The sequence below is a fragment of the Salminus brasiliensis genome, chromosome 18 (genome assembly GCF_030463535.1).
Source record: "Salminus brasiliensis chromosome 18, fSalBra1.hap2, whole genome shotgun sequence".
NCBI lineage: Eukaryota > Metazoa > Chordata > Actinopteri > Characiformes > Bryconidae > Salminus > Salminus brasiliensis.
The window spans coordinates 11,198,955-11,223,887 of record NC_132895.1 but is presented as its reverse complement, the minus strand read 5'-3'; the positions used below and the strand labels follow the sequence as shown (position 1 = coordinate 11,223,887).

Below are 24,933 nucleotides of genomic sequence, written 5' to 3'. Positions count from 1 at the left end.
GTTTTACTGGATTTTCTTTTTGGAATATCCTTAAAACAAAAAGACACCAAAACCACAAAGTTCCACTTACTCTGTCACCCACAAATCCCTGTGAGCCGTGTGCCCCTAAGGCACCCTGAAATGTAAAAGAAAAGAGATAAGAAGGTTTTTCATTTCATGAAGGGCGACGGATCATCTGTAATGCGATAAAGGAAGACTGATTCTGAAGACTGAAGAGTGAGCAGTTCTGAAAAGCGGTACGCCAGTCAGACTAAATGAACTGTGGTCAGTTTGTCATTATGTCAGTTATTATCAAGTGGTGAAATGTCTCAATACATTTAGCTGGAAACAGATCATAATGAGCACAGTGGCAGATATTACAGATGGCTCTGATCTCCCTGAGCTGTGAGAGCAGTCACCCCATGAGCTAGAGGCAATAGGAGGAAATAAAAATGGAGGAAATAAATGTAAAAAAAGAACAGAGGGATTTCTGTTTTCAGTCTTCTGGGAATTAAGCTCACCATTTATTTGCTGTGCAGCTGCCAAGCTGTGTTTTAACCCCTGTAATTTATACAAAAAGGTCTGGGCTTGTTTTTATGGGGATACTAATGATATAATCTAAATCCTTCATAGGTGATGTGACTCCAAACTAGACCAGGCACCTTTTAAAACTGTTTGTTATATTTTGCTCCTGGGCTTGCCCTACAGTCAGGAAGTGGAATATGCACTTTGACCCACCCATAAAGCCACGCCTTACATATGAAGTAAAAGAAGCATGTGGACTGAGGCAGTAGAGTATTATTACAGGCCTTTACACAAATGTGACTCTGGGCAGCGTTATGTAGGAGCTTATGTAGCTGTCACGAGTGCTGTCCTGCCCACTTCATGCAAGTTCCATAGTGTAGTTTCTGACATGCTGAGCCCGGAGTAGTTGAAGCTGCTATTTTAAGTTAAAAACTTACCTACATAATGTTGCTTTAACCCCTTACGCTCTGTGACTTTTTATTACACCCTAAAGATTACTAATCAGTAACTAAATGCAAAGCAATGCATCTGGCAGAGTTATATATAAGTTATAACAGTGGTTCACCAGTGGTTCAGAGGAGTTTAAGAGGTTAAAGCAGCATTATGTGAGTATTGGTATTTTTTCCCTCCTGGGCTTTTTGTTCCAAGAGCGATGTCCTGCTGCTCTAGCAATGATTGCGATGCTACTCTCAATATTACAGTGGAGTGGAGCCGCACAATATTTTTGAAGCTACATAATGTTGCTTTAAAGCAGCATTGTGTGAGAATTTGTATTTCTTGCTCCTGGGCTCCCCCTACAGGTGGGGAGTGTAAGTCACTTTTGAATGCACTTGCAAGCCTAAAGATACAGAACCGTCACTAAAAGTAAAAAGAAAGTAAGTGGCGATAGGGTAATATTACAGAACTTTACACAAATGTGACTTTACTCAGGTTACGCAGTGTTACACAGTTCTTGGAAGAGTTACTTAGTACACTAGCTGCCCAGAGAGGACAATATTTTTCCTACAGACACAACCTTTCCCAGGGACTTGGCATCTACAAACACAAACAATGTTACAATTACTAACAAATAATTAACTAATGAGTTTCTAATCAAACCAGCAGTTCTCACAGCAGGCCCAATTAGAGACTGTCACACATATTCTCAGATGGCACAAAACAAGAGGCGAGTGTGCAGTGTGTGTGTGTGTGTGTCTGTGGCTGCTCAGAACAATTGAACCATGGTAATAATTGCACTATATGCAGGGCTAAACCTGTGCTGATAGGGCAATATGCAGTGTCAGCTTTGACGGCTGGTCAGGCACTTAAACCCAACATCACGTCAGTGACACTGCGCCGCGATGAAAGCTAAAGCACTGTTTGATGCAAACCACATGGGACAATTTCCATCTCCCATTTTATAGTGTCACCGGATGAGGCTTCACATACTCAGACATGACCATATGGCCATCTGCTAGGAAAAACACCTGGGAATGTCTATTCCATTTGCATCTCTCAACTGTCAGGTAAAGGTAGCACTATAGCAGAGGAATGTCAGGTCCTGTTGCCTAGTGGTGTCGAACCGTGACAGTTACAGCTGTGATGTTTCTGTGTGTTGTCACAATATTGTGTAGACACTTCCAACACAAAGGAATCGCTGTATTTCACACTTCACATCTGAAGATTATCATGTGCTAAACACGTAAAGATGTTCTGAATGATGTCTGCCCTGATGAAAGTGAGTCACTTAGACATACTGAACTGCTTACCATGGGGCCCTCAAACCCTGGCTCACCCCGAAGGCCTGTGGGCCCAGTCGGTCCCTAAGGTGAGAAAAAATATACAGGATCAGTAGGTCTACAGAATGGGCTTGGGCCTCTCTTGGTAATACCAGTTTAATGAAACATGCTATACACTGATCAGCCATAACATTAATATCGCCTGCCTAATGTTAAGTAGGCCCTCCTAGTGCTGCCACAACAGATCTGACCATTTCAGGCATGGACCCCACAATATTGGTCTTTGCCACAAAGACAGCAGTTGGCAGTAGAACCTTTAAGTCGTATAAATTGTGAGGTGAGGCCTCCACGAGCCTTAAGTGCCCATGACCCTGTCACTGGTTCACTCAGAAAACCTGTATCACCTCTATCAATCTTTGACATAATGGGAATTTTGATAAATTTACTTTTTTACAAAAATTGTCCAAAAAGATGAAAATCTTTTGCATTGACTTCCATTAAGAGGTTAAGAAGGTTTTTTTCTTATCCTGTAAAGTTGCCATTCTGGAGATACAAGTTTTTTGTCTGACAGCAATGGAAAATACATCTGTAATTATTATTTAAAAAGTCAAAAACCTACGTTCTTTAACATGTGTATTGTACAACCTAAGCATTAACTTTAAATGCTGCTTACAGTAAACTTCAAAATATACTTACAGGATCCCCTTTCAGGCCGGGTATGCCTTCTCTGCCAAGCTGACCCTGTGAACATACACAAATGCAAATCCACTGTAGCCGTAGGCACTTTCTGCTTGTTTAAAGCTCAGTGTCTCCATTTCCTCAGCAATGTCTTTTAAGCTTCTGCCTTAATCACAGTTTAAGCTGTTTTGCTAAAGGGGGGGAACAGTGGTCGCCAAACCTCCTGATGACTTGATTATCATTAAGATAAAATACCTTCCTTTTCTTAACTACCTATTTTCTTTCTTCCTGCGTATTTTACTAATGCTGGAGTATTCCAACTACCTCTCTTCCAGAATCCACAGGGTTTCCGCGCCTGAAGTCTGACTGCTGTAATGTAGTCGTGGTCCTTTGTAGCCCTGATCTGCTCTTTCAGTGTGAGGAGTGTGCTATTTCTGGCCTTTGTACAAGCCCCTTTGTAATCTACTAAGAGATGCTATACAAATACAACTAAATATAACTAAACTAAAGTGTATCCATAACTACATAGCTTAGCTTACCACAGATGTGATCCTATGCTCCCATACATGTTAAAACTATGGCAACTCTAAGTCTCTGTTTTCCCTTCAGTGACTGACTTTCATCTCTGCAATAAAAGTCAAAGTCTCACCTGTGGGCCCGGAGGCCCTGGAGGCCCAATCTGCCCCTCCAGTCCCTGAGGACCCTGGTGATGACACAGAGATGTTGTGAATGTTAATTGTCAGGCACTTATTTTGCCCTCCTTTAAAATTATCAAGGATTTTCTGACAGTATGAACACACCTGTGGCCCTCGGGGGCCAGTACATCCTGCAGGTCCAGGATCTCCCTACAAAGCAAAACAGAGAATGAGTCGGTCTGCCACCCCATAGACACGACAACGGTTCTTTAATGCAGAAAAATGGGGTTGCAATAAATGTAGCAGAAGCCTTACCCGTGAGCCATTTACCCCCTGAGCACCAACCAATCCAGTGAACCCAGGAGGGCCCTGCATAAACAATGAACATGGAAGTAGTTAAAAGAATGAATTCACTTAATTAGTGAGTTATGTAGTCTACAGTTAACCCTGTAACCCCCGGTAAAAGATCTTTGCCAAAATGGTTCTTCAATGGAACTTCAACACTAGTTCCTTAGCAGCTCCCATGTAATTCACAGTAGGCAAAGAAATTATAGTTAAAGAAGATAATGGGACACATCTGCCAGAGAAGAGAAGATGAGAAGTATCAGAAGGTGAGAAGAACACAAGAGTTTTGAGATCTGATTTTCTGAGAATTGTGTTTTTTATTCCTTTTCCATTTTTTAATGTTTGTAATTTTTTCCCATTTTTCTCCCAATTTGGTAGTGCTAATTACCTCACCCCATTCATAGCTACCATAACCTACCACAAGCAATGCTTCAGACACCAGGAAGGTAAAGACTTAACAAATGTCTCCTCCGATACACGCAAAGCCAGCCACCGCCTCTTTTCAAACTGCTGCAGAGTGTGTCCAAGCCTTCTAGCAATAATGTTATGTTTGCTATCTGGTTTTCTTCTGGACGTGTACACGGTCCACCAGTATCCAAAAAGCCACTTCAAGGGGGTTGTAGTTTTAGAAAAGGTCATCATAAGGGTCACCATAATCTGGTGGTCTAGCCCAGTTGTGGTCTAGGCCCATGTCTAGCCCAGTCTGATCGTAGTTTCCCTTTAAATTGTTAAACTTTCTGGGGGGGGAAAAAGGTTAGAGAAGCTGTCTGGAAGACTTACTGGAGCCCCTGCTGGGCCTGCTGGGCCCTCCAACCCATCATCTCCCTGTAAAACACAGAAACCGAAAAGCTAATTATATTCTTTTATCCATTTAAATTAATATGTAAGGTATGAGCAGTACTGAGATTGTAGATTGTGCTGGCATCACTCACATCTGGCCCTGGAAGCCCCTCAGGGCCATCAATCCCCCTGAGCCCTTGTGGCCCCTGCAGGTAAGGACATTAATGTGTCATGAGTCCATAAAACTCAACGTTTTAAACAACAGACAGGAAACACACTGTGAAAATAGTAAGATCAGAGACTTACTTGAGGGCCAACAGAACCAGGTTGCCCTGGAAGTCCTTTAGAGCCCTAAAAGAGGCAAATCACACAACAAAAAATAAATCAAAAGTATTCAACACTGACGTTATTCAGTCTGACGTTATCATACCAATTCATGCAAACATTTAGCAATTCTTCAACCGGCCACTAGATGGCAGCAACCTTCAACAAAAATCACAGTTAAGATGAACGTGTAATTGTGGGTCTGTTGGAGATTTGGTGAACATTGATGGGTTAATAAAGTTGTTTCCCAACAGCAGACCTTACCTTTTCTCCAGGTTCCCCCATTTCTCCACCGGGACCCTCTGCGCCTATAAGACCCTGGGGAAAAGATGATAGCTTTGTTTTTAAGTAGGGAGTGTTTCGTAGGACCCATACACTGCTGCAATCACCACACTGACCTCATCTCCTTTCTCTCCAGGTGTGCCAGACTCTCCTCTGTAACCAAGAAGCCCCTGTTGGACAAAAACAGGGAGATGCATGACCATGTGAGATGGCAAAATGCAGAAGTCTTTAAAGTTTACTAACACCCACATATCAGGTGTAATATAGCTGATGGGCTGATAAATATGATCTTACTTTACCTGTGGTCCAGGTATCCCAGGTGGCCCCTGATGTCCATTCAGACCGTTTTCCCCATCTTTACCAGGAAGCCCTGCTTTGCCAGGCACACCCTGTAGGCCAGGGTCGCCCTGTAGTGCAGAAAGACCACAAAGAGCAGTGAGGTATTTAGTAAATTGCTCTTGGCCAATCATAAGAGGCCTCATCAATCAGCCCTGCTAAATCAACATCAAACCAGTTCAAATGAAATGGTTCATGAAACAGGTGCTCATGAGACAGACAAAGGTGCTATCTAAGCAATGGCATTTGTGGGTTGGTGGCTCAGCTTTTGAACGGTTAAACCAATTTAACTGCAACATGATAAATGATTAAGAAAGTAAATAATTGCCTCCCTAAAATGTTTAGCAAAGCCTCTGCCATTCACCTCACTTTATTAAAATAATATAGTGCCTATATCTAACCTGTCCAAACCCTTACTGAGGGCCCCACTGATTCATGAGTTGGGAAAGCACTTTTAAAAATGACGTGAATTATACTCTAATGGAAACCTATTTGACCATAAACCACATGTGAAGTGAGCCTGTATATGTATCTGTGTTCTATAAGCCTTCGAAAAAAATGAATCTAGCCAAGTGGCTCGACAGAAAAATGACCTTGTACCAAGTACCTTCAACTGAAGAATCCAGGTATTTAAACATGTCCACATTAGGCCGATTTATAATTATCTACACATCTACTATAAGCACAGAAAACATCTGTATAGGGTGTGTTGCCATTCTGCCAGTCAATACACATGAAGTACACTATGATAATATATCCATCCATCACTCACTGTCACAGAACCACAAGCATGCCTCTACACATGCACACGTGCGTATGTGCACCTGCACAGGTTGTCATCATAGGAATGTCACTGTGTTTTCATTTTTTCTAATCAACTCCAGCTTATTTAAAATTAAAGTCTTTACTGCTATAAACTTACCAGCTTTTCACCGCACATAAACACAGCATAGACAAGAGAGCTAAATCCATTCTAAAGCAGGATACGCCAGGATACGACCTCTTCCTGTTTTTGTGGTATCATACTTCTTTAATAGTGGATCGTCCACCCAGTTCAGGGTCAGTTCATCTGAGGTTTTGCTGAGGCACCACATGTCACTGCCACACTTAGTCCCACAAAACCATAATGGAGATTTCAGACACCACAGCTCCTGTTTATGTGGTTAAAGTTCAGGATCCTAAAGGGTGGAGTGTTTAATACCTTGCTCCTCAACCAGACAGCCAACATTTAATTAACCGGCTCACATTTTATATGACTTTATTAATCATTAAAAGCATGACTAATATGTGTAATATGTGTACGTTAAGAATATACAGAGTATATAAGAATACCAGTGAAAATAGTGTATAAAAAAGAAACATTAATTACAAAGGAAATGCAGCGTTTGACCACATATCCATAAAACGCCCAATTATTAAATTCATTGTTTACTCTTCTTATCTCCCTGCTACAAAATCCAGCTCAAACCAGAGTTTGCTGGTAGCTGGTTTCAGTTGGTCTAAGCTGGTCCTTTTTTGGTCAAGTGGTTGAAAAGCTGGTCATCCAGGCCAAAACATACCCTATGCTGGTAAGCAAGCTGGTCATACTGGTTGACTAGTTTGGTAAAGCAGCTTGTCATACTGCTGGACCAGTGTGATCAGGCCAGTCACGATGGTTAACCAGCTTGGTCATGCTGGACATACTAGTCAACCAGCTTGATCATGATGGTCTTGTTGGTCAACCACCTTGGTCATTCTGACTATTTCGGTTGGCTATGCTGGTCGGCTAGTTAAACCATCAACGCCAAAGGGAAAAACATGCCATATGCTGCTCAACCAGCTTCACAAGCTAACCAGCTTGACCATAGTGTTTTTTTGCAGCGCTGAGTGTGGCAGTGTTTGAATCATCATCTCATTACAGATTTACTGTGAAGAACTTTAAAATAAGAATGTGCTAGACATAAATGTAACAGAAGCTCACTGTGTCTCCCATGCGTCCTGGATGTCCCCTTTCCCCAGGAATGCCTGGTGGCCCCTGAGTAAGAAAAGAAGTCAAATATACTGAAGTTGAAGGTCTAGGTACTGATGCACTCACAAATAGTGCAGTCCTTCTTAAAGCTATTTTATCAAAATGTACAGCATTTTCACTTTACCACAAATATAGTCAGCCAAGACATGCTTGGTGTTCAAAGTTTGCTTCTTTACTTTTGCTCTGAAGTTATGAGGATAAAGTATCTAATAAGTAATAGAAGCTTAGACCCTGCATGTTAGCACTGTCAGCATTTAGCACTGCCTGCACAAAGTGTGAATTGCCACATGTGTCAAAGCGTGAAATCTTACATGGGTCCCATCCAGGCCCCAGTGTGCAGTGGGGTCCACACTTAACCCCTCCTGGTCCAATCATATGGAGGGCATTCATATGTGGGGCTACCATGGAACCCGTGAACACAACTTTCTGGTTCCCAGTTGGGCTACCCATGCTTGCCTCATATGGACATGCAATCTGGGCCCATTATCTCAGCAAAATAACCTTCACAGCATCTTACCTGTAGGCCCGGTTTCCCCATCTCTCCCTCTGGCCCAGATGGACCCTGCAATCTCTACAGGCTCACAGAGAACAGATTAGAGTGAGAGAGAGCCCATATTTCAACAGCTGACACTCATCTACAGACCCATAATAGTATATTGTCGGTGTCAAGCTAAGTTCCTGTAAATCTAATTTTTTTTATTGTTCAGTTTGTTTACATATTTAGAATTTGGCAGTTGTTGCATTCGGCAGTTTACATTGTGTCACACTTTCGTGATGAATGGACCAATAAAAAATGGTCCACTAACCATTGAAAGTTAGGTCCCTCTCTTACATAAACTTGCCATTTTGGAGATAGTTTTTTTTTGTGACAGCGACATTATGCATTGTGTTGCGTACTTACAGGCCATCCAGCATACAGCAGCTGGTAGAACGAGGTTTGCTGTAAAAAGAGAAAAGGAACATGAACTGAAAATGAAGTGCACACTGCCCATCTTCTATAGAGCCCATCTGACTGGACTGCAACAATCCTCTTCAACTTGAGCTTTGTGTCCTGGTTCACATTATAACAACCTGCCTCTCAGGCCAGCTTGCAAACCTTAAAGCAGTATGGGCTCTATAAACCCTTCTTCTGGGTTACATTTTGTAGACCGTACTCCATGTTCTGTTAGAGCATGCCTGCATGGACCAGGATCAGCGTGGAGATGCTCTCTCCATTCTGCAGAGCTAAAGGCTGGCAGGGAAGGAAGAGGCAGATTGATGGGGTTACAGTGACCCTGCTCTGGCTATGCTCCATCTAACAGAAGGGGGTTTAGCCCTTGCCTTTAGTGATGTGAGTGACCTGTGAACTCTTGCAACTGAACACTGACAGTAAAACAGTTCTCCTCCTCATCTGATCCATTAGGAGCGTCTGTACAGTACAGTCTGGTTCAAAGGCTGCGAGTATCAAATAGACCATTATCACAAGACGAGAATGCTCCGCTTTCCCAGACAGCATCTTTATTCAATCCCAGGCAGTGCTGTGGGACTTCGCTCTGTGGTTACACAAGGTGCAGCTGTGCAGCGACGGCTACATGAAGGAGCTGAAGGACGGATGGAAGGAGTGGTTGAGTGAGCTGGGCTGAGTCAGTCTAGTTCACAAGAATAGCACAGCATTGTGCAAACTAGGTATAATTTGGGTGGTGGCTCATTCGCTGCACTGCAGTGACCCTGACATGGTGGTGTTGGTGTGTTTTGAGCTGGTACGATACTGGTGGATACTGCTTCTGGAGTTTTTCAAAACTGTGTCCACTCACTGTCCACTCTATTAGGCACCCCTACCTAGTTAGTCCCCCTTGTAAATGTGAAGTCACAGACAGAAGCTCTGAGCTGTTGCTGCACAGTTGGTGTTGGTCATTCTCTGGTCCTTCATCAGTGCTCATAGGACGTTGGCCACAGGCCGCTGTTGGCTGGATATTTCTGATGGGTGGACTATTCTCAGTCCAGGAGTGACGCTGAGGTGTTTAAACCCTCCAGCAGCATTGCTCTGTCTGATCCACTCGTACCAGCACAACACACACTACTAACACACACCCACCATGTCAGTGTCACTGCAGTGTTGAGAATGTGTTGGTCCGGTGGGTATGCAGAGAAGCAGATGGGCTACAGCCTATAATTATAGAACATATAGAAGTGCTTCTATATGGTCAGTGGATAAAACGGACAATGAGTGTAAAAAAAGGTGGTGTTAACATCTAAGTGTGGTCTCCTTTATCCAACGATTGCAAGTCTAAACCCTGGTGATACCACAGCCATCCACAGCAGGAAACCCATAACAATATAACTGGCCTACCTCTTCCCCTCATGACTCAGCGAGATGTTAGCTATTACAACAGAATGGGCAGTTAAAGTCAAAGTACACTCATCTGTCTAGGGGGAGATCTAGCTAATGGCTGGAATTGGCATTGACAGAACCTAAATATTTGGCCAGCAAACTGTATACATGCTTGACTAGATTGAAAGCAAGAGGACAAAGTGAATTTTTATTGCATCATTCCTTAAATCCAGTGTGGAATTTTACTGGAGTTTCACCTGACAAACAGGCCAAAATCCATAAAGTTGTGTCGTGTTGGCTGCAGACAAATATCTCAAAGGTCAACAGGGACAGCAAACACAGAACACAGGATCAGAAAAAACAGCTCTCTCACCTGAAAGGTGGCCCACTCCTCTGCGGTGTTCCTCCATAGATAAAGAGTGGGCAGTCCTGGTGGACCTGGTGGTCCTGGGTTTCCAGGGCGACCTGGATAGCCCTCAGGACCCACACCACCCTGGGTGATAAATGTTAGATCTGTAAGATCCACCTTAAGCCCTATTTGGAGTGGATTGGTTTTACAATGAGAGGAGGGGTCGTATAATTTTACTGCAGGAGATCTGTAAACTTGATGACTGTTTCTCACCATTTTGCAAAGACATTTTGGCAAAAACGACTGAGATGAGAGTGGCTACTCCATTTCATCTTTAAAAAGTAATGACAACAAATCTTATAACCCACTTATAATATTAATATAATTTTAGTTTGAAAATTAGCTACATGTTCATAACACAGATGTAGGATTTAGGCTGAGCTACACAATGACTAAAGCTGGCAGAAGCTTCTCGCTTCTAAGGAGTTCTTTGGCTCGTCTTCAGGATTTGCCTGAGATCTATACCTAACATACAGCATATTAGCTATATATAAAATATCCATTCATCACATTTTATTAATTTAAATGCTTAAACTCTACAAGTTTTACAATCAGAGTAATGAATTGCTCTGAAGCTGCGTTCACACCAGCAGTTCGCTTGAAAGCAGACCGAGGTTCTCTTGTTATGTCTGCATTTTAATAAAGGTGGAGTGTCCCTGCTTTTCAAAATGAGCCAAATTATAGAAAAAGTTCCAAGGTAGGTGTGAAAGCAATCTTAAACAACTGTAAATCACCCGTAAACAGCCATTCACACTGTATCTAATAAACCATTACCAATCTGAAACACAGATGTTCAGACATAATTACTGAACAAAACATGTAAAGCAGCTTATTCCAGATATACGCCCATGGAATGAGTAATTTAACCTAATAAAAATCAATCACTCATTAATAGTGATCAAGTCATTCAGCCATGCAACAATCTCACATTCCCCTGGCAAGTAGTGGCAAGCAATTTCATATGCAAAACCATTTTTAAATGTAGCCGAGGTCTGACTAACAGCTTATCTTAGCAGCCTCTCCTGCTGGCATTTGGACTCGGGTGCAGACACAGCGCAGATGAGAGCAGTCAGCGAGGATCATGACAGGTCAACGAAGGTCAACACTCTCAACCAGAAGCACATGAACTTTTAAGTGAACTCCAGCAATAAAACAGAGCTTTGGCCTCAGGGACTGCTCTCCATGTCCTAATTCAACATGACAGCAGAGAGACTCTGGCAAAATACACAGTCACAACGACTGTGACCACCCCTTCTCACTTTTCTATCATTAAATATTTAGCAGGAGACTGTCACTCACCTTGTCGCCTTTGAACCCTGGATAGCCCTCGCTGCCAGGACACCCCTAAATGGAAAAATATTACAATGTCTCAATCATGACTTTCAAACAACTCATGATAAAGCTGGGCAATATGACAAAACATGTTACAACACTGGTAGACATTTTCATAGTACACATCTAACATTTACACCAATCTGCCATAACATTAGTGCCACTGACAGGTTGAAAAAACATTGATTATCTCGTTGTTATGACATCTGTCAAGGGGTGGATATATTTCAGGCAGCAAGTGAACAGTCAGTTCTTGAAGGTAATGTGTTAAAAGCAGGAAACATGGGCATGTATAAGTAACTGAGCCACTTTGACGGAGGGGCAAACTGTGATGGCTACACGACTGGGTCAGAACATCTCCAAAACATCAGGCAGGTCTTGTGGGGTGTTCTCTGTATGCAGTGGTCAGTACCTACCAAAAGTAGTCTAAGAAAACACAACCGGTGAAAAGGCAACAGGATAATGGGCACAAAAGGCCATTACTAGTGCGACCCATGGAGGTCCTACCTACTTGGAGGTCCTACCCTACTTACATGGCTTAAAGGATCTGCTGCTAACGTCTTGGTGCCAGATACCACAGAATACCTTAAGAGGTCTTGTGGAGTCCATGCCTTAAATGGTCAGATCTGTTGTGGCAGCACAACAGACTGGGACTAATGTTAAGGCTGATGCCCATATTGGAACCCTGTTACATAACATCGATAGCCACGAACATGCCATGACAGGTGTCATATTTAATATTAGTTGTCATGACTGATGACCTTCAGTAACTTGACAGAGTTACAGGTTCGGTCACAGTTCTCATTTGAGGTTATGATATCAAACATTATTATATCGGTATATTTATAGCATACAGACATATAGAATATACAGACAGTGTCATAAAAATGCTATTTTTAAAAATTTCATTAAACAGGAATCATTACATTTGCAATTCGGTCATCCTTAATTTGCTCAGTACTCTCTAAGTGATGTTGACAGTTATGATATGCTCAGAGAAGCATGCAGTATGTATTTTATAACAAAAATCTACATCCACCGCTAACTCAATAGGTTAAATAACTGTTCCGGATTGGAGTAATGAGAGTTTGGTACTTGGAAGAGCAGATGGACGTTCGGTACGCAGCGGCTATTTCAGGACAGTATGAACGCGAACGCTAACCAACTGGATGAAGCAACATTTAAAGCATGTAACAGCAGGGTAAAAACATCAAGGCTGGTCCTACAGACACAGAATAAGAGTGGTTGTTAACCGTATAGTTTAGACTGTGGCCTGGGTCTGGAAACCCAGGCACTAAAAGACCTGGTTTACAAGGTCATCCTCCCCAGAGTTTAGACGGCCTCCAAGTTAATAAAAAATATGACCCTGAAAGGCTCATTAACTACACCAATAAGAGCTCATCCTTAACCTTAGACCTGCTATTCAACGTCCAAACCAGCATCCTCCAGGACAAGACCCCATTAAAACAGGTCTCAGCAAGCTTGTCTGCTCTGTTCCTCTGGAAGGAAACATAAGTCATAATCTTGGTCTCCTCTCAAGGCCTGAAGTGACAGTTACTGGACTTTAAAACCAACTAGAGACCAGAATGTGCAGAACCATTTCCTCACTCTAATTCGATCAAATGTGGGTTCAGGTGAGGTGAATATGGCAGGCTGTTTGACACACCCCACGTGAAAATAGTACAGACTATCAGGCACACACATTAACACACACACACACACACACAAACACTGTTTTTCTTGACAGCAGAGCAGTGCAAACAAATGAACACATCTGTGGGCACCTCTAAATCTCTTAATCTCTTAATTACAAATTATGTGCATAGTGGAATGCAAACAGAAACACACACACAAATGTCCACATGCCTACACACTCTCAACCACAGACAGGACTACCCAGAACCTCCTGCCATAGCCCGAAGCCCACTAGCATCCCTAACCATGTAACGGGGGGCAGGAAATGAGGGAGGTTGCCTGTGTTTTCTAATGGCAAGCAGGGGAGGCAGCTTTAATTACTGCATCTCTTCCTACTGCTGGCTTTTATTCGCAGCCAGTGGGGCATCTTGCCGTCTTGCCGCTGACTCAGAGCCGCACGAGAAGCAAAGGGGGGGCTGTAACAGCTCTATGGCCCTGGCGCTTGGCCAGGTGGCTCCATATGGCGCTGCATCTGCTCCTGCTTCTGCTGGCCATTCCTCTGCCTCGTAAAGCAGATAAGCGGCTCACTTTGACTGGACTGTGCATTTGGGTCTCATTCCCCCGGCAGCCAATCAAAGAGGACCGGACAGTTGTGGTAAAGATTTGCTGAAGCTTGCTGAGTGTTGTAAAGCTGTAAGAAAATGTTTCAATGTACACATGCTGAAGGAGATCAAAGGCCTGAATCAGTTTTTATGATATACACACAGTCAGATGGAAAGGAACTGTTTTCAATGTCTTTGTTTGGACAGGTCGTCAAACATGTGTGTGTATGGTTTTAGCAAGCATATGAAGGCTAAACATGGCCATTGACCTCTGGAAAAGTTACATGCTGCTTAATGTAAGTGTAATCAGCATAATTTCCATAGAAAGCGTTCTTGTGGAATTGTGTTCACTGGCGTGATGGAGAACCATCAGATACAGTCATGTAAAAAAATGGGACACCCCATGAAAACTTAGGGATGTTTGATCTTCAATTTAACAATATTGAGAGGTGGTTAATAATATAACAAAATGTAAAAAATGTTAAAAATGTAATTAATAGAATTATTTATGAGAAAAGTTAGAACACCTCATCATTTATTACTACGGCAATGCTGCATCGGCAACAGTTAGAAATATGTTGGTACGGGAGATATGTGTTATGTCCTTACACTGCTAGTGTCAGAGGCATTGCTAGTGCTAGGGGGTTCATTGGCAGTACAGAATTGGGAAAATTTGAGAAACAAATGATAAAAAAGTGCAGATTTTTCAACTTAGTACACAAAATGTTAATGTACTAGCCCATTTTCTACTAACAGGAAGTGATGAAGCGTTGCTATGCCAATAAACATCCCTGCAAGTTCTTCTGCTGCAGTTGCTGCTGCACTTTTATAGTCATCCACCATTTTTTCTAATAACTATTCTAGATGTAAGTAGCTCCTTCCTTTCCATTTCACATTACATTGTGGGATAACAGTGTCCATCGAAACCACACTCAAAAACAGACCAGCTCTGAGTATGTATCTTGGATATTTGAGTAGCCGAATGCAATCAAATTTTCACAGCAATGCTGCAACATCTGCTGTAAAGTCTTCCCATTACAGTAGGATCTGTTTCTGCAGCCAACCAATAGCACTGATTTAGGAATACATTAGACAAGCAGAAACTAGCTCATCAGGTAAAAAAAAGCATCTACTCACTGGTTCCCCACGGGGCCCCATTGGTCCTGGAGGGCCCCTGCGGTCCAGGTCCCCTTCCCTACCTGTGAGAATCACAGTGCCTTTAGAGATGTAGGGGGTGCTGGGAGTTGTAGCTCTTCTACCATTACTAAGGCTCCCCTCCGTGGATGTGCTCAAAGGAGTCTTGGTGGGTTCTTCTACTTCCTTTATCAAGTTGTTTTTAGGGTCATTAGGGTCTGAGGGGGGCTCCAGGGGGCTTTCTCCAGGGGGTTTCTTTGAGATGGGAATCTTAACATCCAGATCGATAACAGTGTCATCCACAGGCTTCTTAGGAAATGTCTTATCAGGTTTGCTCTTCCCAGTGGTGATATTCTCATCCAGAGACTTGGAAGTCGAGTCTGGCTTACCCCCCTTGCTGCCTTTAGTAAGGGGTATCTTTTGAGGTAACCCACCATTTTTGGACAGTGTGCTGGGGTCAGCCAGATCAGTGTTTTCGTCCACCTCAAAGACATCCCCACGGCCCACAGATCCAGGTCTCTTGGTGCCAGTTGGGAGTGTACCGTCTCCTCGAATCAAGCCACGTCTCCTTAGACCCTTCACATACACACACATGTGCACACAGAGCAAGAAAAAGAAAGTATTAGTGTGAGAAGAGCTTTACAGAAATCCCTGTTGCCCAGTTAATTACGAGTTAAAGGCTCTTCCAAATATATGTTATCAGAAGTATTTATTTCCTCTTTTCTAACATTTAATGAACTATGCATTAAATGATGCATACTCAATATATGGACAAAAGTATTGGGATGTTGGGTTAGCCCTATCCCAAAAGTACTGGATATATTTCATGTTTATCTGCACCAGAGAGTCCTATTCTATTGGCAATACTTTTCTACAGGGACTAGACCAGCTGTGTGTGTGATTTCACACAACTGTGTGAACATTGGGTAAAACTTATTGTGTCTGAATACATTTCTTACAAAGGGTGTCCACAAACATTTGACATATAGATGTTGATGAAAATTCATTCGCTTCATATTATATAGAATATTTTGTCTTTTCTGTAAAACCATGAATATTTTAATTGGAAATGTTGTGTACTGCCAATAACATAGCAATATGATATGCATCATGATACAGGGGTTACGATTCAATATATTGCAATTACATTTTAGAAAAACTGGCACAGTATAAAAACACACAACTACATGCAATCTGAAGTACAACACGGTCATAATTTAAGCACCACACAGTACCATACAGTACTGCAAAATATAATACTACAATGCTTCCATATCTCTATATTTTCTTTAGTTTAGTTGTAAATTAACTCAAAAATATTTTAAAATATATTATAAATATTTCTTTATTATGTGAGTATATATTCTGTACTCTCTACTGTCATTTGCTTCAAAAAAGGATGAACAATTCCTTATTAATGTATTAAAGGTATCTTAATAATAATTAATTATCTTAATCTTAACAGTTCTTATTTAAGGCAAGGCATACTGTATTGCTTCCGTGCAAATATTTTAAAATGAAAAATTACAGGGAATGTCAGAACAGATTCATTATAACTGAACTCCTGAACTCCCAAACAATATTCAGTTTTCCTCATTGCAGCTAACTTGCCACCATTGCCTAAAATCTAATATCCAGCTGGCTATCTTGCACTACAATGTCCTTGGGCTGATGCTCTTATTATACATAATTCATATTACACAGGTAGGTGAATGTAGTGTTTTGTCTCTTATTGGTGTAGTGAGGTGGACTGGGGAATCAAACCCCAATTTGTCATGAAGAAAGTAATGTTGTTAGGTACATCAGAAATAATATAGAGAAACCTAAAAAATGACCACATGCCATGACAGAGGAAGTTAGTGGCCCATCATGATAATTACAATATCAACTTATGTTACAATATATGGACATGACCTCGATAATTTTTGTTGACCTTCACATCTTGCATGTATCTCACTATTTTAGCTAGCCATGCAGTTGTGCTCTCTTGTCCCCTCTCTATCAGAGAGCAAACAGTGGAGTTTAGGAAAAGCTTGCACAATGACCAGTTAATAATGGCACCTGCATAAACACAGAGCAGATCGACATGCATGGTAACCACGGATTTACTGCCATAGTTTAACCATACTGGTGTGGAATAGAGCTGTACCGCTGCTGTTGTCTTTCACACTGCTAGTTTCTCCACAGTCACAGAAATTACAGACAAAAATAGTGGTTAGTAAGACAAAATAATGCCAGTAACAGACGAAGCAGGTTAGTACCAGGAGTAAAAACATCAGAATAAATAAACCAAGGCTAATATTAAAGAAAATAAAAATAAAAAGTAATCAGCAACATGAGAGCTAACAAGCAGCAAGTAAGCAAACTGGAACAGTCCCAATAAATCCAACTGCAATGTCTGATTATTCTTAATAATTAAGTTAAATCGTCCAAAAAAAGGTTATTGTGACAGGCCTAAACCACATTATGAAAGTGAAAAGTCAGTTAAAATCCCCAAAAGAGTCTGAATAAAAGCAAAATGCCTTTGCCTTGTTCCCTAGTGTTCCAATAGGATGCCCACTGGACACACATGCATTCACAGAAGCACACACACACACCAGGCTGTTTGGGTGTCAGGAAATTCAGAGAGCTGCCCCTGCCGTCCCACAGGTCAGAGAGAGGAGCTGTGAGGCTGTGAGGCAGATGCTGCGGCGCATGGTTTTGAACTAGAACTCAGGAAATAAGAACCAGTCGTATCTCCACTAAAACACATGCACTGTGGTGTGATGGGCGGCGTGTTGTCATGCATCAACATAAGAGACAAAGGGAGAGTCATGTCTCGTTGCTGTACTGCCGTGTGGTTATTGTTTATTATGTGGCTGAGTGGATGCATCAGGTATGTGGTCACAAACAGCATATCGTTAATGCTGAGTGAACGCTACACACGATTGTGGTGCCATTTGATTTAGAAATCCTAAATTGTCTGGATAATGGAAACCATTGGGTGCTGAATAAGGGTTTTGCAAACAAATCCATGCATCTTGCTGAAGTCATTGTTCAGCCAAAAATCTTATTTTTTCCCCATATTTTGTGACTAAAGGGCTGAAAAATGTGCAGAACTAAAAACCCTCAGTTGGCTTGTTTTTTTAAGCCCCTAAAATTTCACACAGCCATTAGCCAGCCCTTTATCCAAAGTCAAAGCTGGAGAAACAGTAAAACACAACACCTCCAGCCTCTGCTAGTTATGGGAATATAGATTGGTATGGACACCAGGCCTCATTTTTGGCATATGAAGAAGCAAAAGCTGGGTGTGGCTAACATGGAGCCACTCTAGGCTAAAAACGTTAACCAAAGCTAGTTTTCTTCTCTACATCGTCACATCACACATCAGAAAGAAAATCACCGGCTAGACTCCATAAAGACTTAAGAGAGTCAAACCCTGGGAAGCAAGTGGGGGCATGGTTAAAAGTTAACCACCTGCAATCTCAAAGCAGCATATCTCTCAGAGAGGACACAAAGAGAACAGCTTACAGTGTTTTTATACAGCGTTAAAATCATGCTATTCAATGTGGATCTGAGCCATAGAAAACCAGCAAATAAAAGTGTTGCTTAGCATGATTCACATATGAATGTTTGTTATCTACATTAGCTTCATAGCTCCATAACAAAGCATGGCTGATTTACTACAAAATTCATTTTTTGACTGCTACGTTATTTCTATGTTACCCAGAGACTTTTCTATAGGCATTTACAATTCAGTGTGATGAAACAGTCTCAGGCTGGGCAGGAGTGGCACTATGCTGCACTGCTGTTCCACACAATAGCCCATTCAGTGGCCTGGGCCTGAAAGTAGTCTGATAAGCTGTCACTTGATCTCCACCTGGCTGCAGAGGCCTGGCGGCCAGCTTATCTCTCACCCTACAGACGTCCTGAAAGAACTCTGCCAAAGAGAGGCTGTCCACAAGGACCCCCATTAGAAGACCACGCACTCACAGCGGACCGGTTTCTGCAGATAAGCGCATGTGATGCTCAATTTTGCCACCAGGGGGCAAACATTTGGGTTGCTGGGTGAGGCCAGTGGCCAGAGCACTGTAAAAGCTGCAGTAGCAGTGCTGGGCGAGGTTGGTACACTACCATCACAATAGCGTTGCTGGGCGAGGCCGGTGGCTGGAGCACTGCTAATGCCATGGTACCAATGCTGGACAAGGCTGATGCACTACCACTGCAACAGCGTTGCTGCGCGAGGCTAGTGGCCGGAGCGCTGCTAACACTGCAGTAGCAATGCTGGATGAGGCCGGTGCACAACCACCGCTATATTTGTGCTGGGCGAGGCTTGTGGCCGGAATGCTGCTAACGTTGCAGTAGCAATGCTGAGTCGATATGCTGTCACTACAGACTTTGACACATGTATTAGTGCCCCTTTGAAATAATATTTCAAGCAAGAAGACCCAACTACGATTGTCTCTGCTCTTGGCAGCACAGATACCTGTCACAAGGCAGTTCTTGCACATGCATGTCTATCAGTCAGGCAATTAGTCAGTCAGTCCCTCATTAGCCAGCCAGCAAGCAAATTGCCTCTAAAAGGTATTTTAAGCGCTATATAGAACCATAACACCTCAGAGAACCATTTATATAGTTTTTATTAGATTGTTCGGTCAAATGATTTATTGGATTGGAGGTAAACCTCAATCAATGCTTCTATACAGTACTAAGGATTATGCCATCATCACAAAGACCTCTTTAATCAAGTCAAAGACCTATTTTCAGTATTACGTACAACCCTTTTTCCAACTGAGTTTCCAACATCACTCTGACCATGTCCAACATACAAGACTCTGCAATTTGAGACTTTGACCCAACAATGATTGATGGGAGCCTTCACTGATATAGCATAGATCATAATAATTACTTAAAAGCCTGAATATTGGGAAAAAAGCAGAGAGCTGCCTAAATATGCTCAACGCCCTGAGGCTGAGATGTTATTCACACACTTATACATGTCAAGAAGCCACCGCCATGTCTGAGAGTGTGTCTAAGCCATGCTCTGTATGTGACAGGGAATCAAACGGAACACCATGAGCGAAATTTAGCTGGAAAGGTTAATTAAGGAGATGTATTTAATCCACAACAACTATAACACTGTTTTATGAGCTGCTGTTCCCACACAGGTACATGCACAAAAATATGGGTTGCTCTGACTTGAAAGGGGACGACCGCCATAAATCTGCCCCACAGACAGCGGTATGCACAAGGACGATGTTTAACCGGCTGCGTCTTGCAAGCCGCCTGATGCAAACTACAGAGACAATGGCTCTGGCACTTCCAAAAAGGAAAAAGGAAATAAAATAGACATTATGTTCAAACTAAAAAAACAGGCAGGAGAAGAGTATAAACACTGGTTGATTATTCTGCAATGCACAAGTCTGGACAAACAAACTTTTATGAAGAACCATTGCTGTCATAGCACCAAACCATGCAGGCCCATGCAGACAAACTTTGGAGAAAAGGCTGGAATTAAAATCAGCTGTGGTTCTTCATGGTGCAAAACCAATAAAGTCAAAGGCACTCACGCTCTGCACATACTGAAGGGACACTTTCTTCAGTAATTTATGTTGAACCGGAGCTGTGGTGAGGGCTTCTCTCTCATAAACCAAAACCACTGTGACCCTCCCTCACAGCTTAACGCCAAAACCAAAAACCACCACAGCCTTTAGCACATTCTCCTTGGACGAGTGAGACCCAGAGAGACAAGAGAGCAAGACAAAGAGATATAGAGAGTATATGTAATAAAATTTAATATCTAAATATAACATGTCAATTTCGTCTGCTACATTCACAGACCAAACACTTTAAACTGGGTTTTAACATCTCTCTTAAACTGATATTAGGATAAAGTGGATTGATTTTACAGTACTATGCAGATGTTGCAGACACCTAAGCATATATATAAAACAATTTCTCTCAGCAATAGTTTAGTTTTATTGTAAAAACACCACATTACATTAGAACCGATGCAGGTAAACATATATACAGTAAAAAAATAACAAAATAAATAAGAATAAGAAATAAGAATTTCTTGAAGAAAGTAGTTGAGATCCTATGAGCTAGTTTGCAGCACATAGCTTGGTTCCAGGAATCTCTTGGATGCTCCCAGCCAGCACAGCGTGGATGTGTTCAATTCCATCACCAGCTCACCTGATTTACCGTCATTAAGCACGGATTTACCAAACCTACACTAGACCCGAATGAGGAGAGCTTTGGAGATGTTTTAATGAACACAGTGGTGTAAAACTGTATACAAAGTTAATAAACACTGCCCAGATAAGAAGCTTGTTCATTTTTTCCCAGGTGACTAAAATCTTTGCACAACAGTAACAATTTGATACACTGTTAAATATTAAAGACATCAACGAATGAAAACAGAAAATCTAAAAGAAACAAAGCCATTTAAGCTGAAGGGATTCAGAACAATGCTTGAAAACATACCTTTCCTAAGCTACTCCTCTGACGCTCCAATCTTGTAAGTGCCTGTCCCTGTAAATCCAGTAGAATCCATCCCAATAAGAACATCCGAATCCTCATGACTACAAACACACACGCCAACACTGAAGCCTGTCAATGTCCACAACAGAACACACACTGCAGAGGTGAGATCAGTCTCACTCACAAAGTACACACTCTCACACCCAATGATATACCATCCATCCATCCACCCACCCACTCACTCACTTAGACATGCAAACACACACATACACACACACACAGCCAGGTAATGCTATAGTTATTAGGCTTCTCCACTGAGCTGTGCATTACTGTAGCTGTAGAATGCATTTTTTAGTTTCAAGGGTCCTGCAAACAGAGTACAGCAATACATAATCACAAACTCAGACATGTACAGACACAAACAGGTGTCTCCATGACTGATTCCCACTCTGCATAGATAGTTAAAGCCGTGCACTCTTAAAAAAAGGGCTCAAGTACAGGCACGGGTTCCATAAAGAACCTTAGTAAGCCAGAAGACTGCTGGGATGCTCCATGCTTTTTCATTGCTACCCCTCGGAGAAGGCTTTCCAATAACATTTTGGAACACTGCTGCAGGAAGAATTTGATTGCATTCACTGATGAGAGCTTTAGTAAGGTCAGGTACTGATGCTGGATAAGGGAACTCATCCCAAAGGTACTGGATAGAACTCCATTACTCCAGAGAATACCCCTTTAGTGGATGCTTGGCACTGGGTATATTGACCTTAGGCTCAGGCTTTTCTACAAAGATTGCACTGGCTGTGTGATAAAATCCATGCAGATCATATTAATTCTCTTCTGCATGCATTGCTACAGCTTTATGTGTATGTGTGTCTTTTGGGTGATCTTTAGGTGCAGGCCTGGTTTTAGCCACACAGGGGGTGCTTGCACTATAAAAGAATAAGGCAAGACACCACAAAGAGAGACGCACAGGGCTCCTCCCCTTTCACACAACCTGGAAGAACATACAACAACCAGACCAACCTGCCACTCTGTATTTCAGCTGTGTTGGCTTCGCTAGATTTTGCTTTGTGTGGAGGAAAAGTTAGAGAAGATTAGTGTCCATAAACCTCTGGACATGTTGTGTAACTGTGGTGTCGTTTCAGTCTAAACTTACACACTTCCTGAAATGAATGAGGCTCTGGTTGCAAGAAAATTTCCCCCAGTTTCCAGCTGTAAAATCATCTACGAGACTAAAATAGGGAGATTTAGGACAGAGGGGCATATGAAAATCCTCTATTGTCATGACGCCATATAAACAAACGTTCCACACATCCACTACAAAGGAATGGGAATAGACCTCATGTGTGCAGGTTTCAGAGTGCTGAACTCTACAGCCCTTTGAATCAAAGGTTCGAGAACATCGTCCAGGCCCTCAGCTGACACAGGAAGGATTACCTCATGTCTGCACTAATGAGAAGAAACCACCACAGCACTTCCAGTGGAGTGCTCCCACAGCAGAGAGGACACACAGGGCTCCATCCCAGTCATAGAGGGGTAACAACAAGAGGGTCCTTTCCAAATAACCCCAATTTACAATGCCAAGCCAGGGTAATTGCTTCCAGAGATCTGCACATCCTCTGGGGAGGGATATGGCTCTCTGATCCTTGTACAGATTTCTTAAACACACAGCATCGAGAGCCCTCCGAGTGCCTGAACTGTTCTCAGGGCTTAAAACAGCAGAACTGCTGTGGGTGAAGAGAGAACAAAGGATAGGAGAGAGAAAGAGAGAGAGAGAGAGAGAGAGAGAGAGAGAGAAAGAGAGAGAGAGAGAGTAAGAAAGAGGTCAGTGACACAGCAAGAAAGAGAGGGAGAGAGTGAGAAAGTAAGAGAGTGAAAGACAGCCACAAAGGAGAGTGGAGGAGTGAGAAAGTGAGGGTGAGTGAGCAAAGACAAATAAAAAAAAGTAAGCGTGAGAGCGAGAGCAAAAAGAGTGTGAGAGAGCAAGAAAGAGAGAATGACAAAGAAAGAGAATAGTGGGACAGCGAGAAAGAGTGGGAGAGAGCAAGTGGGAGAGAGCATGAACGTACAAGAGAGAGCAAAAGGGAGAGCAAGAAAGAGAAAGAGAGCGTGAGAGCAATAAAGGGTCAGAGAGCAAGAAAGAGTAGGAGAGAGACAGCGAGAAAGTAAGAGAGCATGAGAAAGAAAGAGTGAGTGAGAGAGCGAGAGAGAGAGAGAGAAAAAGAAAGAGAGAAAGAAAGTCAGACAGCGAGAAGGAATCAGAAAGGGTAAGCGAGTACAAAAATCAACGACAGTAAAAGATAGAGAGAATGATAGAGCAGACTGACACATCTCTACATGACTTAATGTGATTTATTCAGCCTGTTTGGGTCGGCGGCAGTAAATCACCACTTTAGAAAGGATAATTATACGTTTTAGAGCTTTGAGACCGAGGGCACTGACGACAGACTGACGGACTGATTGCCAAAAGAGAGGCAGACAGAAAAGAGGAGAGCTAGAGCAGCAGGGACGCCTGAAGTCTCATGTGTAATTATGGAGCTTTAAATGGGTGTCAGTAATATCTTTCCATGGTGCACTGATAGTGAGGGGGAACACCACTTTGGCTTTCTTAATGTCATGTCCTTTGTTGTGCTACACTTATCTAAATGACCAGTCCATTTCCCAAACACAAATGGACAACATTTGCAGAATGTTGGCAGAAATGTTCTACACCCTGATGAGAAATGGTAGCAATCTTGGTTTAGACTTACTACATGACATTCAATTACAGGTTTTACATGGTGTGATGTCTAGCTGGGGTATGCTGTTGTAATTCATTGAATTACTAGTATTGTATTATTATTATTAGTAGTATTGAGCTGAATTTGTCAGCCTGTTCCTTCCCTGCAAACTGCAATTGGACAGATTTTTCTCAAAATACACCCTAAAGAATCTTCTCGTGCAAAATCCTATGCATACATGGGGGAATAAATTTCACCTCTTGGTGACCACTGACATATGAATTTGTGTCCTCAACCAATAGAGCTGTGTGACCTATGATGCCCTCTGTACTGTCTTTGATTGTTGCGGTTTCAAAAAAGAAGATATTATACAAATCTTTGCATGCGAATCACAAAATACTATACACACGAGAGGCGGCATGGTACACAGTCAGTCTATCTTTCCATCTTTATTTTTTTTTACATAATTTTAAACTGACATAGATACTCCAAAATGACTTAAAACAAAATCTTTTTATACTGATTTTTGTTGAAAGTTAAAAACCCTTCTCTTGCCAATTTGGAGATACAGATTGATGAGCTATGTGTATATGTTACATACTGCAAGCTATTCATTTAAGGCATCATTGTGTAGCAATTCTACCTTATAATAGCAACTTCAAAATCATGTTGATGCTACACTGACTATAATAGGGAGAATATCATCAGTGTCTCTGTC

General features: G+C 42.1%; 1 protein-coding gene across 1 annotated transcript in view; it reads right to left on the bottom strand.

Moving 5' to 3' along the window:
* Positions 1–24,933, bottom strand: part of LOC140539733 (uncharacterized) — a 68,415-nt gene that overhangs the window by 20,364 nt on the left and 23,118 nt on the right. Inside the window, exons 8-25 of the mRNA XM_072662494.1 lie at positions 15,037–15,609; positions 11,630–11,674; positions 10,295–10,414; positions 8,512–8,550; positions 8,128–8,181; positions 7,563–7,616; positions 5,566–5,673; positions 5,383–5,436; positions 5,249–5,302; positions 4,967–5,011; positions 4,813–4,866; positions 4,661–4,705; positions 3,851–3,904; positions 3,701–3,745; positions 3,550–3,603; positions 2,919–2,963; positions 2,253–2,306; positions 71–115 (exon numbers count right to left, since the gene is read on the bottom strand). Of these exons, the coding sequence (XP_072518595.1) occupies positions 71–115; positions 2,253–2,306; positions 2,919–2,963; positions 3,550–3,603; positions 3,701–3,745; positions 3,851–3,904; positions 4,661–4,705; positions 4,813–4,866; positions 4,967–5,011; positions 5,249–5,302; positions 5,383–5,436; positions 5,566–5,673; positions 7,563–7,616; positions 8,128–8,181; positions 8,512–8,550; positions 10,295–10,414; positions 11,630–11,674; positions 15,037–15,609 (1,542 nt within the window). The remainder of the gene's footprint in view (positions 1–70; positions 116–2,252; positions 2,307–2,918; positions 2,964–3,549; positions 3,604–3,700; positions 3,746–3,850; positions 3,905–4,660; positions 4,706–4,812; positions 4,867–4,966; positions 5,012–5,248; positions 5,303–5,382; positions 5,437–5,565; positions 5,674–7,562; positions 7,617–8,127; positions 8,182–8,511; positions 8,551–10,294; positions 10,415–11,629; positions 11,675–15,036; positions 15,610–24,933) is intronic.